General features: G+C 46.0%; 1 protein-coding gene across 1 annotated transcript in view; it reads left to right on the top strand.

Moving 5' to 3' along the window:
- tlcd1 (TLC domain containing 1) overlaps positions 1 to 27,340 on the top strand; it is a 58,826-nt gene that overhangs the window by 15,872 nt on the left and 15,614 nt on the right. Inside the window, exons 2-3 of the mRNA XM_085964936.1 lie at positions 9,705 to 9,787; positions 24,621 to 24,703. Coding sequence (XP_085821062.1) covers positions 9,705 to 9,787; positions 24,621 to 24,703 — 166 coding nt within the window. The remainder of the gene's footprint in view (positions 1 to 9,704; positions 9,788 to 24,620; positions 24,704 to 27,340) is intronic.

Below are 27,340 nucleotides of genomic sequence, written 5' to 3'. Positions count from 1 at the left end.
GTGATTCTGTGTGTGAAGACATGAAAGAATTTAAAGGTTTTTAATGAACTTTTCACACAAAATGAGTGTTAAAACACCCCCCCCCCCCCCCCCCCCAAGTTTCAAATATGATTTTGGAAGAAACAGAAACAGAAATCAATTTTCTCCTCATCTAAAAAGTTTCAACCAGGTCTTGAAGTCCAAATGCTTTTAAAGAGGTTCTGAAATGCTTAAAACATTTAAAAATTGAAATTTCTCGATATTTGATTTTGAATGATCGACTGAAGTTGTGTGTGTACCTTTAAGAGAATAACTGGTCTCAGACTGCAGTACCGGCAGTGACCACACCTGTATAAAAGGCGCTAGCAAGCCTCTGTAGTTTCAGTTTCCCAATTGACTCCATTCAGTAAAGATTTGTTTAAATCAACTCCTGCTGTCCGTGTCTCAATTATACACGGACATAATACTGGCGACGAGCAGATACGAACTTACCTACAGTCTGCACCACCTCCTGGGACCCATTCCTGAAGCGAAGTGAGCAGAGGTCGAGGCCAGAAGGAAGAAAGAAGCAGTAGAAACGGGCGTCGACCGTGGGCATCCGCCCCTGAGTTAGCGGAGTTGAAGATTGCTGGAGAAGCTGTCGAAAGCGGGGCCTGGTTCCTGTCGACGGTGCTTCAGCTAATCGGGCTGGTGGCAGGTAGTACACTGATCCTTCCTGGGCTGCGGCGGTCGCGAACTCGAGCGGGTGGCTTGCAACGGGGCCGAGCAGCGTTGTCGGGAAGAGGAGAGAGAGAGGGTGGAGCACACAGGGCGCGGCCGGTGCTACGAAGCCGGGCTGCGTACAGACCCGAGAAGAGGGAGGCAAGAGTCCCACAGGGTTGTTCCACGATGGGAAAATAATAAAAAAAAAGAAATATTAAACGCGCAGGAAACCGCGAGGAGCTGCAGGTTGCAACAGAAACCGCAGAAAGCAGCGCTAGCAACAGCGGGGAAAAAGGCAAAGCGCGGGAGGCGCCATCTTAATCAGCAGGGAAGAAGGAAAAGCGCGGGAGGCGCCATTTTGTTAAATCAGGGAAGAAGGCAAAGCGCGGGAGGCGCCATTTTAGATTTTCAAGATGCCGAAGACTGGCTGTATCACTGCCTTTGATAATACAATAGAGGACTGGACCACGTATGTGGAAAGAGTCGAGGTATATTGGGAGGCAAACGAAATAGCCGATGAGAAAAAGGCATCGGTATTGCTAAACTTAATGGGCGCTAGAATGTACGGCCTATTGCGGGACCTGATTACTCCAGCCAAACCGAAGGCGAAGAGTTTTAACGAAATTGTTGCTGTCCTACAAGAACACCTAAACCCTGCACCGCTGTTGATAGCAGAAAGATTTAAATTCCACAGGAGAACTCAGCATAAAGATGAGAGCAATGCTGAGTACCTTACGGAACTACGCAAGCTATCAAAGCACTGCCAGTTCGGAGCAGGACTGGCAGATACCCTACGGGACAAATTTGTCTGTGGACTCCTGAGTGAAGGAACACAGAAGAAGTTACTCTCAGAGAAAGAGCTGACGCTAGATAAGGCTTTCAGCGTGGCAGTATCGTACGAAGCAGCAGCCAGGGGAGCTGCGGAAATACAACAAAAGCCACAGGAATACGGCACCCACGAAATGACACGGGGATTTGCAAAATGTTATCGCTGCGGCAGAACTAACCATGACCAGAAGGACTGCTGGTCCAAGGACAAAATATGCAGGCAATGCGGAAAGATGGTACACATTGCACGAGTTTGCAGGTCTGGGAAGAAGACCAGCGACAACAAAAAGGCTACTAAGGAACCGTACAAGAAAGTACAAAAGATGACGGACAGTAGTTCCGAAGACCAGATGAGCGATAGTGAATCCGGGAACAAGAGACTAAGTTGTCTCAAACTTCACAACCTAATCGCAAAAGAGGATCACCGAACCATTTGGGTCACCCTCACGATAGCAGGGTCCCAAGTTAAAATGGAATTGGATACAGGATCAGCGCTAACCGTCATGAATCGATGAGACTACGAGCGGCTATTCTCACACATACCCTTGAGAGAGACATCCATCGTCTTGACGACGTATATGGGGCAAAAAGTATACCCCAGAGGAAAAATAAGGGTGCCTGTCGAATACAACGGCAAGAAAATACGGAAATTGTATCTCTACATACTGCAAAATGGTGGACCACCGTTATTGGGACGTGAATGGATCAGGAAGATAAGCTTAGATTGGCACTCCATTCATGCAATGACGGTGGATGGTAAAAAAGATGAAGACGTCACTCCTGGACGATTGTCAACAATCTTAGCTAACGCCAAAGAGGTATTTCAACAAGAACTGGGCACTCTTCAAGGCGTAACCGCCTTGATAAAAATAGAAGAGAATGCAATTCCCAAGTTTTTCAAAGCAAGACCGGTACCATATGCGATTCGCCCAGCCGTCGAGGCAGAGCTGGAGAATCTGGAGAAGGCAGGCGTGTTGTCTAAGGTCGACTGGAGCGAGTGGGCGACACCCATCGTTCCTGTCATGAAGAAAACGTTAAGCAATAAGTCTGAGGAGCCAAGGAAGGTTCGCATCTGTGGGGACTTCAAGGTGACGGTGAACCCAGTCCTTCACACAGTACAATATCCTCTTCCAAGGATAGAAGACATCTTCGCCTCACTATCTGGAGGGAAGCGTTTTACAAAAATTGACCTAGCACAAGCATATTTGCAGATGGAGGTTGAAGAATCCTCTAGGAAGTATCTCACGATAAACACTCACAAAGGTCTTTACCAGTATCATCAATTGGTATTCGGAGTAGCATCGGCTCCGGCGATATGGCAAAGAGCGATGGAACAAGTCCTGCAAGGGATTCCGGGGACACAGTGTTACTTGGACGACATCCTTGTGACAGGTGAAGATGACAGTGAACACCTTAACAACCTAGAACAGGTGCTCACTAGACTACGGGAACATGGGCTACGAGCCAACCACCCCAAGTGCGAGTTTTTTAAGAAACAGATATCGTATTGTGGCCACGTGATTGATGAAGAGGGGTTACATAAGTCCCCTGACAAAATTGAAGCGGTTGTTAAGGCCCCAGCGTCTGAAAATGTGTCGCAACTGAGGTCATTCCTCGGATTGGTGAATTACTACCATAAGTTTTTGCCGAATTTGTCCACAATTCTGCACCCACTGAACGCCCTACTACGAATGGGAGTAGCATGGAAATGGAGCAATGACTGTAAGCGGGCCTTTCAGAAGAGTAAGGACTTAATCACTTCAAGAGAAGTATTGGCTCACTACAACCCAGCACTGCCGATCAGACTGGCGTGTGATGCATCTCCCTACGGCATTGGGGCGGTACTGTCACATAAATTCCTTGATGGTTTAGAGAGGCCGATAGCTTTTGCGTTACGCTCGTTAACTTCTGCCGAGCGTAACTACGCCCAGATTGACAGAGAGGCCCTCAGCCTAGTGTGGGGGGTGAAGAAGTTCAATCACTACCTGCACGGTCAAAAATTTACTCTACTAACCGATCATCAACCTCTTGTCTCCATTTTCAACCCTCAGAAGGGCGTACCGATAATGACAGCGCAACGGCTGCAGAGGTGGTCCCTTTTCCTAGGGGCACACCAATATGACATCGAGTACAAAGGAACTAAACAGCATGGGAATGCTGATGGATTGTCGCGCCTACCGTTGCCGACGGTGGAAGAAGACCTTGCAGTGGATCCAATGGAGATATTCCACTCGACCATAGTCGAATGTCTCCCTGTGACGAATGCAAACATAGAAAAGGAAACACGAAATGACCCGACACTATCCCGGGTCTATGATTTAACGGTGAAGGGATGGCCAGCACATGGCGAACCACTGCTGCCAGCATTCTCGCCGAGAAGAGAACAGCTGTCAGTGTGCAGAGGAACCTTGATGTGTGGATCCAGAGTAATAATTCCACCTAAGTTGACGGATAGAGTGCTCAATGAGCTTCATGAGGGTCATCTGGGTGGGGTAAAAATGAAGAACTTAGCCAGAGCGTTTGTGTGGTGGCCGGGAATCGATAGAGAAATCGAAGAGATGACCAAGAGCTGTGCAGGATGCCAGAAGGTCAAAAACGCCCCACCACAAGCTCCTCTACATCCATGGGAGTGGCCCTCATCTCCATGGCAAAGGGTGCACATTGATTTTGCTGGTCCCTTCATGGACTCGATGTTTTTAATTGCGGAGGATGCACATTCAAAGTGGCCAGAGGTAATAAAAATGTCCTCAACCACCACGGAAAAAACTATCACAGTTTTACGAACCATATTCGCCAGGAATGGGCTGCCTGAACAGATTTGCTCTGACAATGGACCACAGTTTGTGTCTGAAGAGTTCCGGAGGTTCTTAAAGAACAATGGTGTTAAGCATTACACATCTGCCCCATATCATCCAGCCACTAATGGATTGGCCAAGAGGTTTGTTCAAACATTCAAGAAGGCTATCAAGGCAATGTGTAATGAAGATATACCCCTACAACACAAGGTGGACAACTTCTTGTTTGCCTACCGGAATGCAACACATGCGGTTACCAACCAAACTCCAGCCATGATGTTCTTCAATCGAAGACTACGATGCCGCTTGGATTTGGTTAAGCCAAACGTCCGAAGAGATGTGGAGAACAGGCAGTTTCAGAATATGAATGAAAGGCCGACCAGGAGTTTTAAGATAGGTCAACCAGTTTTGGCCCGGGACTACCGCACTGAGAAATGGCAGCCAGGAACGATTTGTACACGGCAAGGACCTCTCATGTATACCGTGGACGTTGGAGAGAGCATTGTAAGATGCCATGCTGACCAGATTCTAGAGTCACTGGAAAACGTCAGCTCCACACCACGATCTGATACACCTGGCAATGAAATCGATGTACCAGTTGCAGCTACTGCAGAATCGGTGATATTGGAAGCAGATGAACCAAACAACGACATTGATCCCGACTCAACCTTGCCAGAAGAACCTGATACCCCAAAGAGGCGTTATCCAGACAGAATCAGGAAGCCTCCTCAAAGACTGAACTTATAATTGCTTAAACTCAACCAATGTATCTAGCAACCGTAATCGTGATTGTAATTAGTTATCATTTAGTTGTTAAATGAATGTTATGTACTGTTCATCTAAAAGGGAAGGAATTGTTGTGTATGTACCTTTAAGAGAATAACTGGTCTCAGACTGCAGTACCGGCAGTGACCACCCCTGTATAAAAGGCGCTAGCAAGCCTCTGTGGTTTCAGTTTCCCGATTGACTCCATTCAGTAAAGACTTGTTTAAATCAACTCCTGCTGTCCGTGTCTCAATTATACACGGACATAATAGAAGTGAGTAACTTTACAAAAACATGCAACCATGCTGTTGAGGCGGGGGAGGGCAGAGAGGATTTGTAGGAGTTACATATTACTTTTTATTGACTTAAAAAAAATATTATTGAGGAAGAGAATCAAAAAAGGGGAAAAACACAAACCATTTTATTTTGTCTGTCGTTCTATAGTCCTAACAAGTCCCAGGAATAATGTAAATATAGATTTCCTCTTAAAAGTTTAGTGGAGTGTTAATAGAAACACGAGTTATGTAATGATGTGTAAAAATTGCAGGAAGCTACTTTAGAAGAATCTACTGTTTGTTAATTGAGAAAGACACAGAAAATACTTCGATTAAACTGACAATGTACAATTTTGATTTGGTATAAATCTTTGAAATAGGAGATTAAAAATTGAGAGTACAATGAAGTTTGTTTCCCACTATTTAATTAGGAAGTACCTAAAATAATTCAACCTTTTTCGTGATAAGAGCAGGGATTAATGTTGTGGAGAATGTTTGAGAGAAAACATTAGAAGCAAAATTCTTAAATTAACATATTTACATCAACATATTAGTAAACATTTCCAAGTCAGTCTGATTGGTCCTCCTGTCCAGGAAGAAAGATGAATGTTTATTTCTGTTAAATCGTAGCTTTTTCTGCTTTTTGTTTTTAATTCGGTGACAGAAATTGTATATGTGTTTTTCTGCACTTGTGAATAAGTGTTGCATATCTGACTTGTTACATGGGGGGTGTGCTGGTTCAGGAAGACCACGTTTATTAATGGAAGTGATTGAAGTTGGAAATACAGATAACTGTTTTTGTTCAATTCTTTTTAATACAGGTACTGTGAACTAAAGCACTTTATATTTGTTGGTTGTCTGGTTACATTGTGATTAATAATATTCTAATGACTGATGTGGACGTACAGCACGTCAGCGCCATAGGAAAGCCACTGCTCCTGCTGCTTGTGCAGCCACTGCTATAGTGACGTGAGGGATGGGCTAATATGTTGAAAATTTTAAAATTAATACAAATTGCACAAATAGATATGCCTCTTTCAGCTCACCTTGGGCTTTTGGATTGTTTGTCGATGCATAACCGTGTAACCGAGTGACGTTTCGGAAGTGTTAATATATTATGCAGTTTTTTCATATCCCAGTCATTTCTGACAAGTAATTTTTTACTAAATAGAGTTTGTACATGACAAACTAAAAGCTTTTAATTAATTCTACCGGGAACAAACTTGCAGAATGGGCATGTAAATGACAAATGAATTTCAATACCCTGTATAGACAAGTGTGAGGTGGTGCATTTTGGTAGGAGGAATAAGGAGACGACCTACTCCTTGGAAAATAAGAGTCTAAATAGGGTAGAGGTGCAAAGGGATCGAGGGGTATAGATTCACAAATCATTAAAAGTAGCAACGCAGGTTAAAAAAGCAATAAAAGTGCAAATAAAGCACTGGGGCTGATTTCTAGAGGAATAGAATTCAAAAGCAAAGAAGTTATGTTAAACTTGCACAGAACCTTGTCTGGTTGTTTCATGATTTGAGACAGTGGGGTGGCAATATGGCCTTACAGTATATATGTTTTTAAGTTGTTGCTGTTGTAAAAGTAGTTGTTGTTTTAAAATTTGCTCACGGACAGAAAGGTCGCGCTCAAAGGAGTTTGTGGCCCGCTCAGTACAAAAAAAATTAGAGGTAACATTCCCTCAGACTTCTGTTTCCTAGGGAAAAGGGCCCCAGCCTGTTCAGTCTTATAGGTATCATTCTAGTAAATCTTTTTTGTACCTTCTCCAGTGCCGCTATATCCTTTTTATAATATGGAGACCAGAACTGTTCACAGTACATCCAAGTGTGGTCTGACCAAGGTTCTGTACAAGTTTAACATAACTTCTCTGCTTTTCAATTCTAACCCTCTGGAAGTAAATCCCAGTGCTTTGTTTGCTTTGTTTATGGCCTTATTTTACCTGATACTGATGTGAAACTGATGCATTTGTAATTGCCCGTCTAATACAGGGCTCCGGGTATTTTAGATCATCTGTACTGTTCCTACTTCTCCACTTCCTCCTCCCCTCCCCTCCCCACCCCACCCACTGCCCTTGTGCTGATGTAAGGATTGGAGTCACAATGCTAACTAGCTTTCTCTTCTCATGGTATTTTTCCACAAAGTCCTGTAATACTTCCATGTTTGATACGGATAGAGAAAGCCTGAGTGTGTGAAAACACAAATATGCTGAAAAATCTTGCAATTCTCTGAATTTAGATAGAAATTTGGAACCTGACCTAATTTGGATTTGCAGGAACCCGATTCTTTAAATAAAATTGAGAATAAGTGTGTGTAGGTCACGGATAGTAAAATACATGTTGATCAACATTGCAGTGTGTTAGAGGCAGTTGTACATGGAGCCTCCACACAGTGCAGAGAACATCAAGAAACATGATGCAGAAAAAGAGAAGCGAATAAGCTTTTGGTGACATACGCTGGAAAATTACCCGTGAAAATGTGTACCCTAGTGACTATAGTAGTGGACTAGCTACTGAATGTTGCTCACAACCCAAAAACAAATAATAGAAAAGAGCTTGCAAATAATTCTTTGTAAAGCATGACCCTATAAAAAGAATGCTGTGATTACTTGCATGAACATCTTTTGAGGCCTTCTGCGCAAGCGTGCGGTATCCTGGAGCCGCGCGTGTGCACCCTATCCCCTTCTGCGCATGCACACTGTTTACCGAAGCTGCACGTGCGCAGTACCCAACAGTTGTGGCCTGCACTGTGAACGATGCTTTCCACAGCTCCGTAAGGAGAAGGTCACTGGATCCGTTGGTGCCGGGGTGGGGGGAACAGAGCGGGGAGAGAAAGGATGAGGGGGAGAGAGAGAGGAGGAGGGGGAGAGAGGAGGAGGGAGAGAGAGAGAGGAGGAGGGGAGAGAGAGACAGGAGGGGGAGAGAGTGAGGAGGGGGAGAGAGAGAGAGAGAGGAGGGGGAGAGAGGAGGAGGGGGAGAGAGGAGGAGGAGGAGACGGGAAATCGGAGGGGGGAGAGAGAGTGGATCGGAGGTGGAGAGAGGAGAGAGGATCGGAGGGGAGGGGAGAGGATGTCAAGAACTCGAGAGGGGGGTAAAGAGCACGGAGAGCACAGTGGGGATGGGGGAAGAATGTGATCCAGGTCTAAGGGGAGGGGGATGAGAGCGAGAACGTGATCCAGATAGTGAGACGGATCACATTCTTCCAACCTCATCCCCTTTACACGCGCACCACATTCTCCCTCTCCTCCTCCTAGACCTGGTTGATTTCTCAGAAAGCTCGGTGCGTGTGTGGCAAGTAACATCATTGGACTGGAAAAAATCCGGAAGTCATGACACTGTCATTATTTGCTTCATACCCAATAAACCAGTTAACAATCCGTAACCCACACACAATGCCCCAACTATGGGGGGGGCGGGGGGGGGGGGTGGTAGGGGAAGAAGTTCAGGAACTTGTTGGGGGGGGGGGGAAAGGTCAGGAACCCAGAGGGGGTGGGGAAGGAACTTGGGCAGGGGGAGAAGGCCAGGAACTTGGGTAGGGGGAGAAGGTCAGGAACTCGGGCAGGGGGAGAAGGTCAGGAACTCGGGCAGGGGGAGAAGGTCAGGAACTCGGGCAGGGGGAGAAGGTCAGGAACTCGGGCAGGGGGAGAAGGTCAGGAACTCGGGCAGAGGGAGAAGGTCAAGAACGCGGGGGAGAGGTCAGGAACTCGGGGTGGGGGGAGGTCAAGAACTCGGAGTGGGGGGAGGTCAGGAACTCGGAGTGGGGGGAGGTCAGGAACTCGGCATGGGGGGAGGTCAGGAACTCGGAGTGGGGGGAGGGCAGGAACTCGGGGTGGGGGGAGGTCAGGAACTTGGGGGGGGAGAAGCTCAGGAACTCGGGGGGGGGGGGAGAAGCTCAGGACTCTGGGGGGGTGGTGTGGGGGCGGTGGGAGGAAGTTTAGGAACTTGTTGGGGGACGGGAGCAGGTCTTAACCCACGAGCGTGAGCCCTGTCTATTCCAAATGAGCTCTGTTCTGTCTGGAGCCTGGCAGTCAGAATTGCTCGAATTACACTTTGCAAAGAGCTTGACTACTTAGGCAGGCAGGATCTAATTACACATTCCAGATAAACTGCTGGGTGTGTTTTGTCCTCCAAGGTGACCAATCAGAAATCTGGTGTTGGAAGTAAATGCGACCTAAAAGGAAGCTGTCTGCAGTAAATATCACTGCCTATTAATACAGGAGGTGTAGTTAATAAGCAAGCGCAGTCAGGTTAACTTAGCCAGCTCTGGAGCCCTGCACTGCACAGTGTGGTACAACTTGGTTTCTGTAAAACATAATTCAACAGTATAACATGTCTCTTTTCTTTCTCTTTTGCAGCGTATACAACTCCCCTGAAATGTTAACTGAAATTTTAACATTCCAAAGTTCGTTTTCGTACTTGCTCGTCTGTGTTTCCACAGGTGAGAATCTCAGTCATAAAGAATGTCATAGGCAGTATGAAAAATAATGGCTTTGTTCCACAGCTGGCTGCTCGTTCAAAGCTTGAGACTGTAACGTGCAGCACAGACAGTTCTCCCAGCTAGCAATGGATGGCCCCCTCTGTAATAGTTTTGTGATTTGTCAGTATTGTAGTAGCAATGGTCATAGTGATTTGCCGATAATATTAGTGTGGTAATTGTCAAATGTTTGCATTATTGTACAATGAAACAATTTTACTACAAAATTAAGAATTCATTACAATTGATGCTGCCCTGTTGCGATGGGGTCATAAAGTTAATTAAGCTTTCAATTTTATATTGGAAAATTATTGTTTTAAACTGGATATTAGTGGCGTTCTTCCTCTTGTCTTGCAGTTGTAACGCTGCTCTGGCCAGATTCCTTCATGAAAGTCACACTAAATTATAGGTTTGGCACCATGCAGCAAATACCAAACCTAACCACAGAAGAATAACAGAAACTCCTCCCTATGCACTGTTGCGGGTGTCTCTTTTTGTATTCAGTGTGACTCTTCGCGGAGCTTATTCGAATGGGTTTTAAATGGACAGTACGGTCCACAAAAGCAGGTTTCAATTTTAGCACTGTCCTAATTGGATTCAGGGAGAGGCTTCAGGTGTCTCCTCTCCTTTATCCATCCCCCTCATCCCAGCTCCAGACACGTAAACCCAGTTTTTCCATGTGTCTATAAGTCTGCTGCCAGGATAAGGTCAGTGGATTTCATAGTATAAATGCTGGAAGACAGTACATGGAGGCTGAACTGCCAGGGTCCAAACTAAAATAATGGCAGTATAAAAAAGGCTATTAAAAGAAATCTGCGTGATATGCTTTCTGGAGAGCACTTTGAAATGGAATAGAATTTGGGGATTGGGATAAAGTGTGTTTGGTATACTGTCCTTTTACACCTGTTGAATTAAAAAAATATATAAATTACCTGGAACAAACTGGGTAAGTAGACACTGGAGGTAAATGTGCGATCCTGCCCTCCCAGTGGGAAGTCGGGCTCATAGGTTTGCATTTTGGCGAATCGGGGGTACAACGTTCCTGCCTTAGCTCCAACCTTCACTCCTTGAAAGCACGGCTCCCTGCTGGTAACGTGGGACCCCAGAAGTTGCCTTACTATTCCAAGTACTTAACCCTGACCTAAAGGCCCTTTCAAAATCCTTATCATGCATGAAAGCGTCTCGTCTTTGTGCTTTCACAGAATCACAGAATCACAGAAACCTCACAGTGCAGAGAGGCCATTTCGGCCCATCGAGCCTGCACCGACACATATCCCACCCGATCCCTGTAACCCCTACACCAACACATATCCCACCCTATCCCTGTAACCCCACGTATTTAATCTCCCTAACACTAAGGGTCAATTTATCATAGCCAATCAACCTAACCCGCACATCTTTGGACTGTGGGAGGAAACCGGAGCACCCGGAGAAAACCCACGCAAACACGGGGAGAATGTGCAAACTCCACACAGACAGTCGCCCGAGTTCGGATTCGAACCCGGGTCTCTGGCGCTGTGAGGCAACAGTGCTAACCACTATGCCACCGTGCTGCTATTTTTGACCAGATTTTGTCTGGCTCGTACAGGGGTACTTTAAAACTGTTTTCTAATGTCTCTTGAATATTCTCCAAATGCATGAAGAACAATAGTTCTTAATACAACATTGCAGCATTTCAAGAAAAGGCCCACAACCACCTTTTCAAGGCAACTAGGAATGGATATAAATGCAGCTTGGCAGGGTCGCCCACATCCAGAGAATCAACACAAAAAACTATCCAGGATCGATCTAGTTTAAAACAAGAAACACTTTTTCGTATCCGCAAAGCCACTCAGAAGTGTAAACCAAGCTCAGTGATCTGCCTATGTACAAATGTATCCTTTTGTCATAACCACAAACAATGGTGAACATGTGAAAGCAGATAATGTAGAAACATTTAAGGGAGAATTAGATAGATACCAGGGGAAGCAGGTGTTTGAGGGGAGTTTGTTTTTGGGACTGGCCAGGTGGCCTGCAGTGTCCTTTAGATCCTGTACTTTCCTACGTTCTGATTAGTAGAAGGATTTTAAAACCATTCTTTTCACCCCCCAAGGGAGTTTGGGATCCAAATTAGGTATGGCTTATGTGCTGATATACAAATACAAATTTATCCAGGCATCACGAACAAAATTTACCTTTTAACTGCTGTTTTTGAAAATTATTTTATGAAAATGAATAGCCGGATGATACTATCAGATCTCATTTGCTGTTTAAAACTTGATGCTATGGAGGCTTCCTCTTTGAATTTGTGGGTAATGAGCTGTTACACCTCAACATCTTGTGACAGACTGGCTACACTATTATAAATTCAAGATGAACACATTTGAGGCAAGCACTAATACATCAGTAGCACATTTAAGTATAAAGTACTCCCCCACGCATCTGTGACAGATTTCGGTGTTAGACTGACCGTGTTACCAGAATCGTCTATTGAACAGCTGCTTTGCAGAGCCATTCATCGTAAGCCATCAGTTTCAGTGCAGCCTTAGCTTATGACATAGGGCACCACCATGCAGCTTATCCTCAAGCCATCAGTGGGTTTTGTGGCACTTTAAAAAAAAAAAAAAAAGTGGATTAGGATTTATTGTTTTATTTTTTTTTATCTGTTCCTAGAAGTTCACAGTATAACTCACAAGAGCAGGCTAAAAACACGAATTAAGTGGTGCCCGTTAAGATAGTGTGATATGCGCACTCCTAATGGCCGAGGGATGATGCTACTGCCCAATATATGACAAAAGCAGACAGACCAGAAGATCACAGGTTTAATCCCCAGTCTGTTAAGGTTAGCTGATCTCAGCCAGGGTAGAAGCTGGGTCAAAACACTTAGTCTTCACATCCCTGGCTAGATTGCGGGATGCCTGGCGATAATCACTGTCTAGGCCAGGGTGTACTCATTTACAGCTCCCACTAATTCCTGTTCCTACCCATTAGTGTGCCAGTTCCCATTGCTCCCTGTCCCTCCCCATCAGTGCACCTGTGCCTGTTGCTCTTTTTCCCCAGAATGCCATCCACACTACTTCCTCTCTATCACAGTGCCATCTCCCACTACATTCTCCCCATCACAGGGCCAGCTCCCACTACATTCTCTCTATCACAGTGCCATCTCCCACTACATTCTCTCCATCACAGGGCCATCTCCCACTACATTCTCCCCATCACAGGGCCATCTCCCACTACTTCCCCTCCATCACAGTGCCAGCTCCCACTACATTCTCTCCATTACAGTGCCACCCGCATTACTTCCTCTCTGTCACAGTGCCAACTCCCACTACATGATATAATTGGGATTATGGAGACATGGCTCCAGGGTGACCAAGGCTGGGAATTCAACATCCAGGGGTATTCAATATTCAGGAAAGACAGGCAAAAAGGAAAAGGTGGGGTAGCATTACTGGTTAAAGAGGAGATTTACACAATAGTAAGGAAGGATATTAGCTCTGATGATGTGGAATTTGTATGGGTACAGCTGAGAAATACCAAGGGGCAGAAAACGTTAGTGGGATTTATATACAGACCCCCAAACAGTAATGGGATGGCATTAAACGGGAAATTAGAGACGCGTGCAATAAGGGCACAGCAGTTATCATGGGTGACTTTAATCTACATATAGATTGGGCTAACCAAATTAGTAACTGTGGAGGAAGAATTCCTAGAGTGTATACGGGATGGTTTCCTGGACCAATATGCCGAGGAACCAACTAGAGATCAGGCCATCTTAGACAGGGTATTATGTAATGAGAAAGGATTAATTAGCAGTCTTGTTATGCAAGACCCCTTGGGGAGGAGCGATCATAATGTGATAGAATTCTTCATTAAGATGGAGATTGAAGTAGTTGACTCAGAGACTCGGGTCCTGAATTTAAATAAAGGAAACTACGATGGTCTGAGGCGCGAGTTGGGTAGGATTGATTGGGGAATGTCACTCAAAAGGTTGACAGTGAATAGGCAATGGCAAACATTCAAAGACTGCATGGATGAACTACAGAATTTGTTCATCCCTGTTTGGCATAAAAATAAAACAAAAAAGGTGACTCAACCATGGCTAACAAGGGAAATTAGGGACCGCATAAGATCCAAGGAGAGGACATATAAATTGGCCAGAAAAAGCAGCAAACCTGAGGATTGGGAGCAGTTTAGGATTCAGCAAAGGAGGACAAAGGGATTAATTAAGAGGGGGAAAATAGAGTATGAGAGTAAGCTTGCCGGGAACATAAAAACTGACTGTAAAAGCTTCTATAGATATGTGAAGAGAAAAAGATTGGTGAAGTCAAGCGTAGGTCCCTTGCAGTCAGAATCAGGAGAATTTATAATGGCGAACAAAGAAATGACAGACCAATTAAATACATACTTTGGTTCTGTCTTCACAAAGGATGACACAAATAACCTCCCAGAGATGTCGGAGAACATAGGGTCTAATGAGAGGGAGGAACTGAATGAAATCAGTATTTGTAGGGAAATGGTGTTAGGGAAATTGACAGGATTGAAGGCCGATAAATCCCCAGGGCCTGATAATCTACATCCTAGGGTACTTAAGGAAGTGGCCTGAGAAATAGTAGATGCATTGCTGGTTATCTTCCAAAATTCTATAGACTCTGGAACAGTCCCCATGGATTGGAGGGTAGCTAATGTAACCCCACTATTTAAAAAAGGTGGTAGAGAGAAAACGGGAAATTATAGACTGGTAAGCCTGACATCGGTAGTGGGGAAGATGCTAGAGTCCATTATAAAAGATGTGCTAGCAGAGCACTTGGAAAACAGTGACAGGATCAGACAAAGTCAACATGGATTTACAAAAGGTAAATCATGACTAATCTACTGGAATTTTTTGAGGATGTAACTGGTAGAATAGATAAAGGAGAACCAGTGGATGTGATGTATTTGCAATTTCAGAAGGGCTTTCGGTAAGGTCCCGTATAAGAGATTAGCGTACAAAGTTAAAGCACATGGGATTGGGGGTAAGGTACTGACTTGGATAGAGAACTGGTTGGCAGACAGGAAGCAAAGAGTTGGAATAAACAGGTCTTTTTCCGAGTGGCAGGCAGTGACTAGTGGGGTACTGCAGGGATCGGTGCTAGGACCCCAGTTATTCACAATATATATTAATGATCTAGACGAGGGAACTAGATGTAATATCTCCAAGTTTGCAGACGACACAAAGCTGGGTGGGCGTGTGTGCTGTGAGGACGATGCAGAGAAACTCCAGTATGATTTGGACAGGTTGGGTGATTATACTGCATCTGCCATGCATCTGCCCAATGTGGATAAATGCGAAGCTATCCACTTTGGTGGCAAAAACAGGAAGGCAGATTATTATCTGAATGGCAATAAATTGGGAAAAGGGGAAGTGCAACGAGACCTGGGTGTCCTTGTGCACCAGTCGCTGAAGGTAAGCATGAGGGTGCAGCAGGCGGTTAAGAAGGCAAATGGTATGTTGGCCTTCATAGCGAGAGGATTCGAGTACAGGAGCAAGGATGTCTTGCTGCAGTTGTACAGTGCCGTGGTGAGACCACACCTTGAGTATTGTGTGCAGTTTTGGTCACCTTATCTGAGGAAGAATGTTCTACCCATGGAGGGAGTGCAGCGAAGATTCACCAGACTGATACCTGGGATGGCAGGAATGATGTATGAAGAGAGATTGGGCTTGTATTCACTAGAGTTTAGAAGAATGAGAGGGGATCTCATTGAAACTTATAAAATTCTAACAGGACTAGACAGACTAGATGCAGGAAGGATGTTCCCAATGGCAGGGGAGTCCAGAACCAGGGGTCACAGTCTAAGGATAAGGGGTAAGCCATTTAGGACTGAGATGAGGAAGAATTTCTTCACCCAGAGAGTGGTGAACCTGTGGAATTCTCTACCACAGAAGGCAGTTGAGGCCAGTTCATTAAATATATTCAAGAAGGAGTTAGCTATATTTCTTAAGGCTAAAGGGATCAAGGGATATGGGGAGAAAGCAGGGACAGGGAACTGAATTTGGATGATCAGCCATGATCTCATCAAATGGCGGAACAGGCTCGAGGGTCCGAATGGCCTACTCCTGCTCCTATCTTCTATGTTTCTATTCTCTCCATCACAGTGCCATCTCCCACTACTTCCCCTCCATCATAGTGCCATCTTACCACCTACCGCCCTCCCTCAGCTGATGAATCAGCACTCCTCCATGTTGAACACCACTTGGAAGAAGCACTGAGAGTAGCAAGGGCACAGAATGTACTCTGGGTAGAGGACTTCAATGTCCATCACCAAGATTGGCTTGGTAGCACCACTGACCGAGCTGGCCGAGTCCTGAAGCACATAGCTGCCAGACTGGGCCTGCAGCAGGTGGTGAGAGAACCAACACAAGGGGAAAAACCTACTTGAGCTCGTCCTCACCAATCTACCTGTCGCAGATGCATCTGTCCATGACAGCATTGGTAGCAGTGACCGCCGCACAGTCATTGTGGAGACCAAGTCCCATCTTCACACTGAGGACACCCTCCATCATGTTGTGTGGCACTACCACCGTGCTAAATGGGATAGATTCAGAACAGATCTAGCAGCTCAAAACTGGGCATCCATGATGCACTGTGGGCCATCAGCAGCAGCAGAATTGTATTCCACCACAATCTGTAACCTCATGGCCCGGCATATTCCTCACTCTACCATTACCATCAAGCGAGGGAACCAACCCTGGTTCAATAAGGATTGTAGAAGAGCATGCCAGGAGCAGCACCAGGCGTACCTAAAAATGAGGTGCCAACCTGGGGAAGCTACAATACAGGACTACATGGATGCTAAACAGAGGAAACAGCGTGCTATAGACAGAGCTAAGTGATCCCACAATCAACAGATCAGATCAAAACTCTGCAGTCCTGCCACATCCAGTCATGAATGGTGGTGGACCATTAAACAACTAAAGGGAGGAGGAGGCTCCATGAATAGCCCCCTACTGCATGAATATCCCCCTACTCAATGTTCCAGTACAGCTACAACACTGGCATCTATCCGACAATGTGGAAAACTGACCAGATATGTCCTATCCACAAAGAGCAGGACAAATCCAATCCGTCCATTTATCGCCCCATCAGTCTACTCTCAATCATCAGCAAAGTGAAGGAAGGTGTCGTCGACAGTGCTATGAAGCGGCACTTACTCACCAATAACCTGCTCACCAATGTTCAGTTTGGATTCCGCCAGGACCACTCGGCTCCAGACCTCATTATAGCCTTGGTCCAAACACGGACAAAAGAGCTGAATTCCAGAGGCAAGGTGAGAGTGGCTGCCCTTGTCATCAAGACAGCATTTGACCGAGTGCGGCACCAACAAGCTCGAGTAAAACTGAAGTCAATGGGAATCGGGGGTAAACTCTCCACTGGCTGGAGTCATACCTAGCACAAAGGAAGATGGTTGTGGTTGTTGGAGGTCAATCATCACAGCCCAAGGACATCGCTGCAGGAGTTCCTCAGAGAAGTGTCCTGGGCCCAACCATCTTTAGCTGCTTCATCAATGACCTTCCCTCCATCATAAGATCAGAAGTGGGGATGTTCGCTGATGACTGCACAGTGTTCAGTGCCATTCGCAACTCCTCAGATAATGAAGCAGTCCATGCCCGCATGCAGCAAGACCTGGACGACATTCAGGCTTGGGCTGATAAGTGGCAAGTAACATTTGCGCCACACAAGTGCTAGGCAATGACTATCTCCAACAAGCGAGAGTCTAACCACCTCCCCTTGACATTCAATGGCATTACCATCGACGAATCCCCCAGCATCAACATCCTGGGGGTCACCATTGACCAGAAACTTAATTGGACCAGCCACATAAATACTGTGGCTACAAGAACAGGTCAGAGGATGGGTATTCTGCGTCGAGTGTATCACCTCCTCACTCCCCAAAGCCATTTCACATCTACAAAGCACAAGTCAGGAGTGTGATGGAATACTCTCCACTTGCCTGGATGAGTGCAGCTCCAACAACACTCAAGAAGCTCGACACTATCCAGGACACAGCAGCCCGCTTGATTGGCACCCCATCCACCACCTTAAACACTCATCCCTCCACCACCGGCGTACCGTGGCTGCAGTGTGTACCATCTACAAGATGTACTGCAGCAACTCGTCAAGACTTCTTCGAAAGCACCTCCCAAACCCATGACCTCTACCACCTAGAAGGACAAGGGCAGCAGGCGCATGGGAACATCATCACCTCCAAGTTCCCCTCCAAGTTACACACCATCCTGACTTGGAAGTATATCGCCAATCCTTCATCGTTGCTGGGTCAAAATCCTGGAACTCCCTCCGTAACAGCACTGTGGGAGTACCTTCACCACACGGACTGCAGCGGTTCAAGAAGGCGGCTCACCACCACCTTCTCAAGAGCAATTAGCGATGCGCAATAAATGCTGGCCTTGCCAGCGATGCCCACATCCCATGAACGAATAAAAAAAACTTCCTCTCTTATCACAGTGCCAGCTGCCACTACTTGCTCTCAGTTGGAGTGATGTCATCACTGCGGTCTACATCCCACCACACGCTAATGCCAAACTAGCACTGAAGGACCTCTACAGGGCCATCAGCGAACAACAAACTGCGCACCCAGACGGAGCTTTTATCGTCGCGGGGGACTTCAATCACACAAACCTAAAAACTGTACTACCGAAATTCCACCAGAATGTCTCCTGCCCCACAAGAGGGGAGAACACACTGGATCAAGTCTACACGAGCATTGTAGACGCTTACAAGGCCATTCCCTGCCCCCACCTTGGGAAGTCTGACCACCTCTCCCTGTTTCTAGCCCCGGCATACAAACCGCTCCTCAAAAGAGAGAGAACATCAATGAGAGCAGTGAAAGTATGGCCAGAGGGGGCAGTATCGGAGCTTCAGGATTGCTTCGAACGCACTGATTGGGGCATGTTTGCCCACAATGACATCGAGGAATACGCATCCACAGTGCTATTCTACATCAACAGCTGCGTCGAGGTCGTCACGACCCACAAAAATATCAGGTCATACCCCAACCAGAAACCCTGGATGAACGGAGAGGTCCGCTCACTGTTGAAAGCACGCGACGCAGCATTTAAATCTGGCGACGCGGCGGCTTACAGAGCAGCTAGGACCAACCTAAAAAAGGGTATCAGGACTGCCAAATGGAAACAGACACTGCGGATAGAGGATCACTTCCGCAACAACTCGGACCCCCGGCGCATGTGGCAAGGCATCCAGGCCATCACTGACTACAAGGGCAAAAACACCAGTCCCCCGGTCAGCGACGCCTCCCTTCCGGAGGAGCTTAACAACTTCTACGCTCGCTTCGACAGGGACAACAAGGAGCCGGCTACCAAAGCCTTGCCACCCCCGGAAGACCAGGTGCTCACTCTGTCGACCTCCGACGTAAGGGGCGCTTTACGCAGAGTGAACACACGAAAGGCTACTGGACCGGATAGCATCCCTGGACGGGTACTCAAGGAATGTGCTGATCAGCTGGCTGATGTCTTCACCGCCATCTTCAACCTGTCATTGGCCCAGGCAGTAGTCCCTACATGCTTCAAGACCGCCACCATCATTCCTGTGCCTAAACAAGCGGCTGTGACGTGTCTGAATGACTATCGACCTGTCGCACTCACACCCATCATAATGAAGTGTTTCGAGAGACTGGTCTTAGCCCACATCAAAGCCAGTGTTCCTGCCTCCCTTGACCAACACCAGTTTGCCTATCGGGCAAACAGATCAACGGAGGATGCAATCACTACTGCTCTACACTCAGCACTGAATCACCTAGATGGTAAGGAGACCTACATCAGAATGTTGTTTATAGACTACAGCTCAGCATTCAACACTATCGTCCCCAACAAACTGGCCACCAAACTCCAAACTCTTGGCCTGAACACTTCCCTCTGCAACTGGACCCTGGACTTCCTAACAAACAGACCCCAGTCTGTCAAATTAGGCAACCACACCTCCCCCCCCCCCTGACCCTGAACACGGGGGCCCCACATGGATGTGTGCTGAGCCCCCTCCTCTACTCCCTCTTCACCCACGACTGTGTGGCTGTGAATGGCTCCAACACCATCATCAAGTTTGCAGATGACACCACAGTAGTAGGCCAGATCACCAACAACGATGAGTCAGCCTACAGGGAGGAGGTCCAGCATCTCGTGAAGTGGTGCGCCGACAACAACCTGGCCCTTAACACCAAGAAAACAAAGGAAATAATCGTGGACTTCAGGAAGTCCAAAGGCGGAAGTCACATCCCCATCCACATCAATGGGGCGGAGGTGGAAAGGGTGGCCAGCTTTAAGTTCCTCGGAGTCCACATCACGGAAGACCTCTCCTGGTCCCTCAACACCTCCTCTCTGGTGAAGAAGGCCCAGCAGCGCCTATATTTCTTGAGGAGGCTGAAGGGATGTAATCTGTCACCCCCGATCCTCTCTAACTTCTACCGCTGCACTATAGAGAGCATCCTGACAAACTGTATCACGGTATGGTACGGCGGCTGTAGCTCCCATGACCGGAAAGCCCTGCAGCGGGTAGTCAAAACTGCCCAACGCATCACCGGCACCCGGCTACCGACCATAGAACATATATATCAGAAACGCTGCCTACGGAGGGCACGGACCATCATCAAAGACCCTACCCACCCCAGCCACAGTCTGTTCGCCCTCCTACCATCTGGAAGACGCTACAGATGCATTCGCACCCGTACGACCAGATTTAGGAACAGCTTCTTTCCCAGGGCTGTCATCCTACTGAACTCCACAAATAAACACTAAAGCCTGCACATCTGCCGATGCACTTTATTATGGTCATAATATATGCAAATGTATGTTGAAATGTTTAAGTGTCCTAATCCAAATTGTACACTCTCGGGAGCCGCAAGCCTACATTTCGTTGTACTGCACTTGTGCACTAACAATGACAATAAAAGTTGATTTGATTTGATTTAAATCTTAGGCAATCCTGCATAAATTCAAAAATGCTTTGTTGAAATAAAATTCTGTAGAAGTTGGTCAGAAGGGGAAATATGCAGAAATGGACTAGGAAAAATAGTGGAAGGAAAGATTGAGTAATTATATAAAACTATGCCTTTTCTCTGGAAGAAAGCAAAAACAAATTTTGATAAGAATGAGTGGAAAGAAAGCTAGTAACAAAAGGAAATGCAGCAGCACAAACAGCTTGCTTTCTGTGCTTTCAGACGAAAGTAAATAATTTACTTTATGCTTGAGCATAGAGTGCAACAAAATGGCATGACGACACAAATAAGAAATTTAACAAACAAATTATGAGAGTGATTAACTTGCTGTGATAATAATGCCCATTAGAGGCATAGACCAGGACACCTGAAAATAATGGCTATTATTTTACAGATGAGGTAATGAATACTCCTTCAAACTTAAATGTAACAATTTCACTTCCATTTGTTCTCCTTTCTTACTGTAGGAGTACATTTTATAATAATATCTATTGAATGTAGCTGCAATAATTATTTTTTTAAATGACATGTCCCTTTTGAGCAATATAATTGGCTAACTGTAATCATGTGCCCTTTTCAATTGTGTCGCTTTCTGGGAATTTCATTCGGCAATAGTGGTCATGTGACCTCGTGAATGCTGGTAATGTTTTAAAGCAATCTTATTGGCCCGTAGTAATCATGTGACTTCACTGTTTCATCACTTTCTGGCTATTTTATTGACTGCTGGTAAGCACCTAACCAATTGTTGCATGTTTGGTACAGAGATATGGAGCAATGCTGGTGAAGGCAGAATAAGTGGGGCAGAGATTTGGTGGGTTTCTGTTTAGACATCAATTGGTTTTGTGCTCTGTGATTGGTCAATAAGAATAATGTGTCACTGGTTTATGGTAATGGCCGCTCATTGAAATCAGGTAACCATGTGACCGGAGTGGGCCTTTGGCGTAGCGGTAGCATCCCCGTCGCTGGGCCAGAAGGCGTAGGGTTTCGAACTCCGCTCCAGACAGTCCCGGCAAGTGGAGTCGGAGCTCCGGCTCTAAATTCTGGGTTGACATCCAGCGGGATACTTGCGTCCGTGGGTGTGGGTGGCCCCCCCCCCTCGTGTGGGTTGTGGGAGCCCGTAAAACCCTCCCGCCATAGGACTAACCACCCTAATGGCTGGTACGAAGATGGTTACGGTCACGGAAGGAGCGTTAATCGCGGCCAGAAATCCTTCCACCACTTCATACAGTTCCCCAAAGGGAACAGTATGAAGACACGTACGACGACCATGTGACCATTACAATGAATGACCTCACAAAGACAAGTAACAGTGCCAACTCCCACTACTTTCTCTCCATCACAGTGCCATCTCCCACTAACATCATGGAACAGTTTCAGCTGATCTTTCTTGGTGTACATATAAAAATCCCTTCAAATTTTGTTACTAGGGTCATAGAATGGCAGGAAATATCTATAATGTATACAGTAAATATGCTTCAAAAAATCTTTTCGTGCAAGATCAACTGAATCAAATAGTGATGTTATGGATGAACTGGAGTTGCATTCCGTGGTGTTGGAAAATTTTCAGCCAGGCTTTATTTCTTGGAAATTGTCTGCTCTTCAGTTTCCTCAGTCTGTTGGCAATCGGAAACATTCATGCTGCAATAAACACTCGCCCAGGTTCCGCCAGCGGCATGGAACCTTGTTGCTGGCCTGGGCGGGACAGAATATGAGGCTTCCCACTTTACACGCCTGATTCACAACATGCCCGATTTTCAGATGCATGATTTTGAGCAGAGTCAGTGCTGCAGACAAGCACTTTGATACACAAATCGAACCTCACTCTGAATATCACTGCTGGTGCACACATCACATGTAAAGGTTCCCTTGGTACTATTTTAAAAAAAGAGCAAGGAGTTCTCGATGTCCTGGACAACATTCCTCCCTCAACTAACATCACCAAAAACAGATAATCTGGTCATTCAGCTATTGACCAGAAACATAACTGGACCAGCCGTGTAAATACTGTAGCTACAAGAGCAGGTCAGAGGCTGGGTATTCTGTGGTGAGTGTCTCACCTCCTCACTCCCCAAAGCCTTTCCACCATCTACAAGGACAAGTCAGGAGTGTGATGGAATACTCTCCACTTGCCTGGATGAGTACAGCTCCAACAACACTCAAGAAGCTCGACACCATCCAGGACAAAGCAGCCCACTTGTTTGGCACCCCATCCACCACCTTAAACATTCACTCCCTTCACCACCAGCGCACCGTGGCTGCAGTGTGTACAATCTACAAGGTGCACTGCAGCAACTCGCCAAGACTTCTTCAACAGCACTTCCCAAAACCATGACCTCTACCACCAGAGGGACAAGGGTGGCAGGCGCACAGGAACACCATCACCTCCAAGTTCTCCTTCAAATCACGCACCATGCTGACTTGGAGATATATCACTGTTCCTTCATCGTCGCTGGGTCAAAATCCTGGAACTCCCTCCCTAACAGCACTGTGGGAGTACCTTCACCACATGGACTGCAGCGATTCCAGAAGGCGGCTCACCACCACCATCTCAAGGGGCAACTAGGGATGGGCAATAAATGCTGGCCTTGCCAGCGACGTCCACATCCCAGGAAAGAACTTTTTAAAAATTGCTGTTTGTGGGACCTTGATGTCTGCAAATTGGCTGCTGTGTTTGCCTACAGAACAGCAGTGACTACACTTTAAAAAAAATCATCATTACTGAAAAACATTTGGACTTCCTGAGGACATAATAATAACATGCTACAGGTAGACTATCCTTTATCCGAACTTCCGAAAACCTCTAAAAACCGAAAGTTTTTTTGTTCAGCGTAAGTCGTGCGCACGACATGACCAGAGTGGCGCACGACTTACGCTGAGCAGGGCAGAGTGTCACAGAGTTCCCTCCTGGGTAGGAGATTGCAGGCCGAGCCGGGCAGTGTGAAGGAGGTAACGGGAGAGTGAACCCAACATTACAGCGGCCCGTCCGATATTCTTTTCTCCACCCCCCGCCGACCCCCACCCTGACCCCCCCGCCGACCCCGACAAATTTCCCAATACCTTCTGAAATCCGAAAAATTCCGAAAACCGAAACTCAGCTGGTCCCAAGGCTTTCGGATAAGGGATAGTGTACCTGTATACAAATGCAAGTTCTTTCTTTATAACAGTATTTGGATCCTGAATAGTAAAAATCAAGGAGCAGCCCTGAATCCCAAATGCACAAATAAAATACATTGGCTGCATCATTCAGCAAACTGGTGAGGATCAACTATTACTGTTACTGAAGTTTGATGGGGTTTTCCCCTCTGATTTGGGTCCTTCTCCCTCTTTTTCTAGAAGGCTGTGAATCATGCACAAATGGCGATTCCTCTTATACCCCCCCACCCCCGTACAGTGAGCATTGGCAGATTATTCAACCACAAGAGCCAAGGCAATCCTGTCTTCACAGACGTGGGCTCCCAGCGAAGTCACTGGGCAGCAATAAGGAACTTGTTTGCAACCCTGGCCATTTCCTGCACCCCCTTCCCCTCCTCAAGCAGCATTGAGGCCAGCTGTAGAAAACTGCGCTGGCACCCTGGCCGAGATCAGCTAACTCAGCACAGGTTCAAGCCTGGGGCTCCCTGGTCTTATGATCACACCAGGTGGTGAACGTACTCGCTGAACCAGCGGGTGGGAAACATGTTTTTTCCCCCCCCTATTTTCTTAAACGGTTCAGTTTGCACATGATCCAACTATTTGAATAAATATATTGCAGCTCTAGTCCTCTGTGGCTTTTAAATAATAGATTAATAGCTTTTTGAACTGTTCCTTCCAGGCTATTTCATCCAAGATGTGGCTGATATTATCATGAATGGCCAGTCTAGAGCATCATGGGAGTTCCTGTTGCACCATGTGTTGGTAATTATACCATGTAACTTATATACTACATAGCAATTCACATCAGCTTTTAAGTTAACATTTGTATGTTTTGAAGTAAATTATGTTGGAAGAGTAAATCAGTTCTGTGAAAGCTCTAATACTAGGTTTTAGTCTGCATTAACTACCTCTCTCTTGTGTACTCATGCTCAACATTGAGAAAGCATCAGTTGTTATAGCAACTGACAGGTTATCTACTAATGCAACACAGGGGCTAATTTTATGAGTCATACTGCCAATGGGGAGCCTTGCCTGCTAAAAGCACATATCCAAAATCCGGGAGTGCGTTGCACACAGTTTTTCAACCGTGCATTTTAGCGCCTCACCTCACAACATGGTTTCTGTCCCTTTATCTTCCTGCACCACCTCTCTCTGCTCGTGTGTCTCTTTCTCTCTCGGCCCCCCTCCCTGCTTTAATTGGATGTCTCCCTCCCCCTCAACAATTTCTCTGTTTGCACCATCCCAACAACAGAGCATTGGTCCCCTCTCTCTTCTTGAACCCCCCCCACTCAATATGGTCTTTCTCCTTTGTCCCTCCCTTTTTTAATCCTCTTTCTTGCTCTTCTGTTTTATCTTTCGATCATTTCTTTCTGAAACACGTTTACCTGCTATTTGCTGCAGTGTCTGCACTGCTGCTTGGGAAAGGGGGGCAACTGGTGGAGGAGGTGAGCGGACGGCAGTAGAAAAACAGGACAGAAAAATCAGGAGGGTGCAGTCCATGTAAAAAAAAAGCTCAGAGAAATTGGGAGGGAGCCTACCAATTTCCTACAGTTGCAGTTTTTTTTTCCTTTTTATTAAAATCATTGGGTGGGCGGGGGAATGCTCCTTGAAATTGTAGTCACAATCCAGCAGACTGACCCATGGGCATGCTCAGAGGACATGGGCGTGTGGTGGCTCCTCGGAGTTCCTGCCAAACCTGTCAGGGTGCATTGTGTTGCTCGTGGCGGGGTGGGGGGGGGGGGGGGGAGGGGCAGGGGGAGTGTACATTTTATGTGAATGTTTTATGTGCCTGTTACATGATAATTTTACTTTTAGGTTGTTTATATTGTTGCGCATGAGGAACTCTAGTAGATTTTTTTTGCTGAAACGTGATTGGGGACAAATTTGAAATCTGAAAGACTGGTTATGCGTACAGGAAACTTTGGTTTATCTGGAGAGTAACTGTCCGGAATGCTCGAGCCACCGGCAAAAATCAGGAGCCGTTTCGTTAGGTTTTTTTTCTTTTCGTTGCTTTTTTTTCACAAGTCAGGCTCTGCAAGGTCTCGCTGAAGCTGTTGCTAAGCTACAGAGACACTTGCAAGGTACGGCCGACTGTTTAGAAGCACAGGGTTTGTTGCCAGATACGGAGCTCAAAATCTCCGTATGTTTCAACATTAGCGCTGGTTTGTCCGGCAGTTTTGATGGGACGGCAACAGCTCGGTCCCGTCGGTGCCGGATAGCACAAAGTTTCCTGTATTATGATTGATGAATAATTACAGTAGGAAATAGAAAGGAAAAAAACACCAGACTTAAACGCTTAACTAATAAGCAGGAAAAAGAAATAAACCAATGGCTCAATGGTCATGACATAGAGAAAAGACTGGATATATACACATGGCAGACAGAAAGAAAATTATTATAAAAGATTAAAATATTGCAATTGAAAGAATCTTTCGTGCTCAAAAATTCAGTACTCTCCGTCATATGACTTACAAAACAGTATTATGAATGTTTGCTGCAATAAAAGGTTTGGATATGTGTCTGAAGTTTATTTTTAGGCTTTGGCTGGTTAAGTTGCTGACAATCTGTCATGTAAATTTTAACATTAGTATGTAGGTTAATCATAAGATCACTGCAGACTGGAATGTTGCAGACCAGTCAGGCTGCAGATAAATTTACATAATGGCAATCAGCCCTCAGCAAGACATTGAAGAAATCGCTAGAGAACAGTAAAACCATTTTGCTTCATGTACTGAAGATGAATGAAAAGGCTATTTAGTACATACGCCCTTGTGATATTAGTGGAATCGTGAACAATACTATTTCTGTTATCATCTAAAAGAGCAGGAGGCTAATCTAAATGCAGCAAGATATAATGACATTGAGGGCGAAATAAATAAACCGATGCCAACGTTTAGCCCTTGAAATGAAGCTGTGCAAATATTAGAGTCCAAATGCCTGGGATCATTGTTTTTCATTTTGTACACCTACTGGTGAGCCGTTCCCACTGAGCGCACACCTCAGGGATTCTGGCACGGGCTGTGCATGATTCTTCAACCATATTTTAAATGATCAGAAAATTGGGCGCGGCTTGCACTGGAATTTCGGACATGTGCTCTCAAAGGGCAAAGCTCCCCACCAGGAGCACAACGTTGGAAAAATCGCCCTTTAATGCATTAATACCGTACACTTTATTCTGCCCTTCCTGCTTTCAAAAAAAAATTAAATATCTGCCGATTCCTCCCTCCCACTCAGTGCCTATTTTTTTCCTCCTCTCCACTGTATTGTGCTCCGGGGGCATCTTTCTGACATAAGGAATGCTTCAGCCATGCAAGTTGTTGAACTTCTTTAAGCATTAATCTGTTTAAAATTAACAGGCTCGCAGCTCTGTTCAATTAGCAGATAAAGGAATTTAATACC

This window comes from Somniosus microcephalus, chromosome 22 (assembly GCF_052327205.1).
Source record: "Somniosus microcephalus isolate GS21.2 chromosome 22, FLI_Smic_1.0, whole genome shotgun sequence".
Classification (NCBI taxonomy): domain Eukaryota; kingdom Metazoa; phylum Chordata; class Chondrichthyes; order Squaliformes; family Somniosidae; genus Somniosus; species Somniosus microcephalus.
Note: the sequence above shows the minus strand (reverse complement) of the source record. Positions and strands in the feature narration are given on the sequence as shown.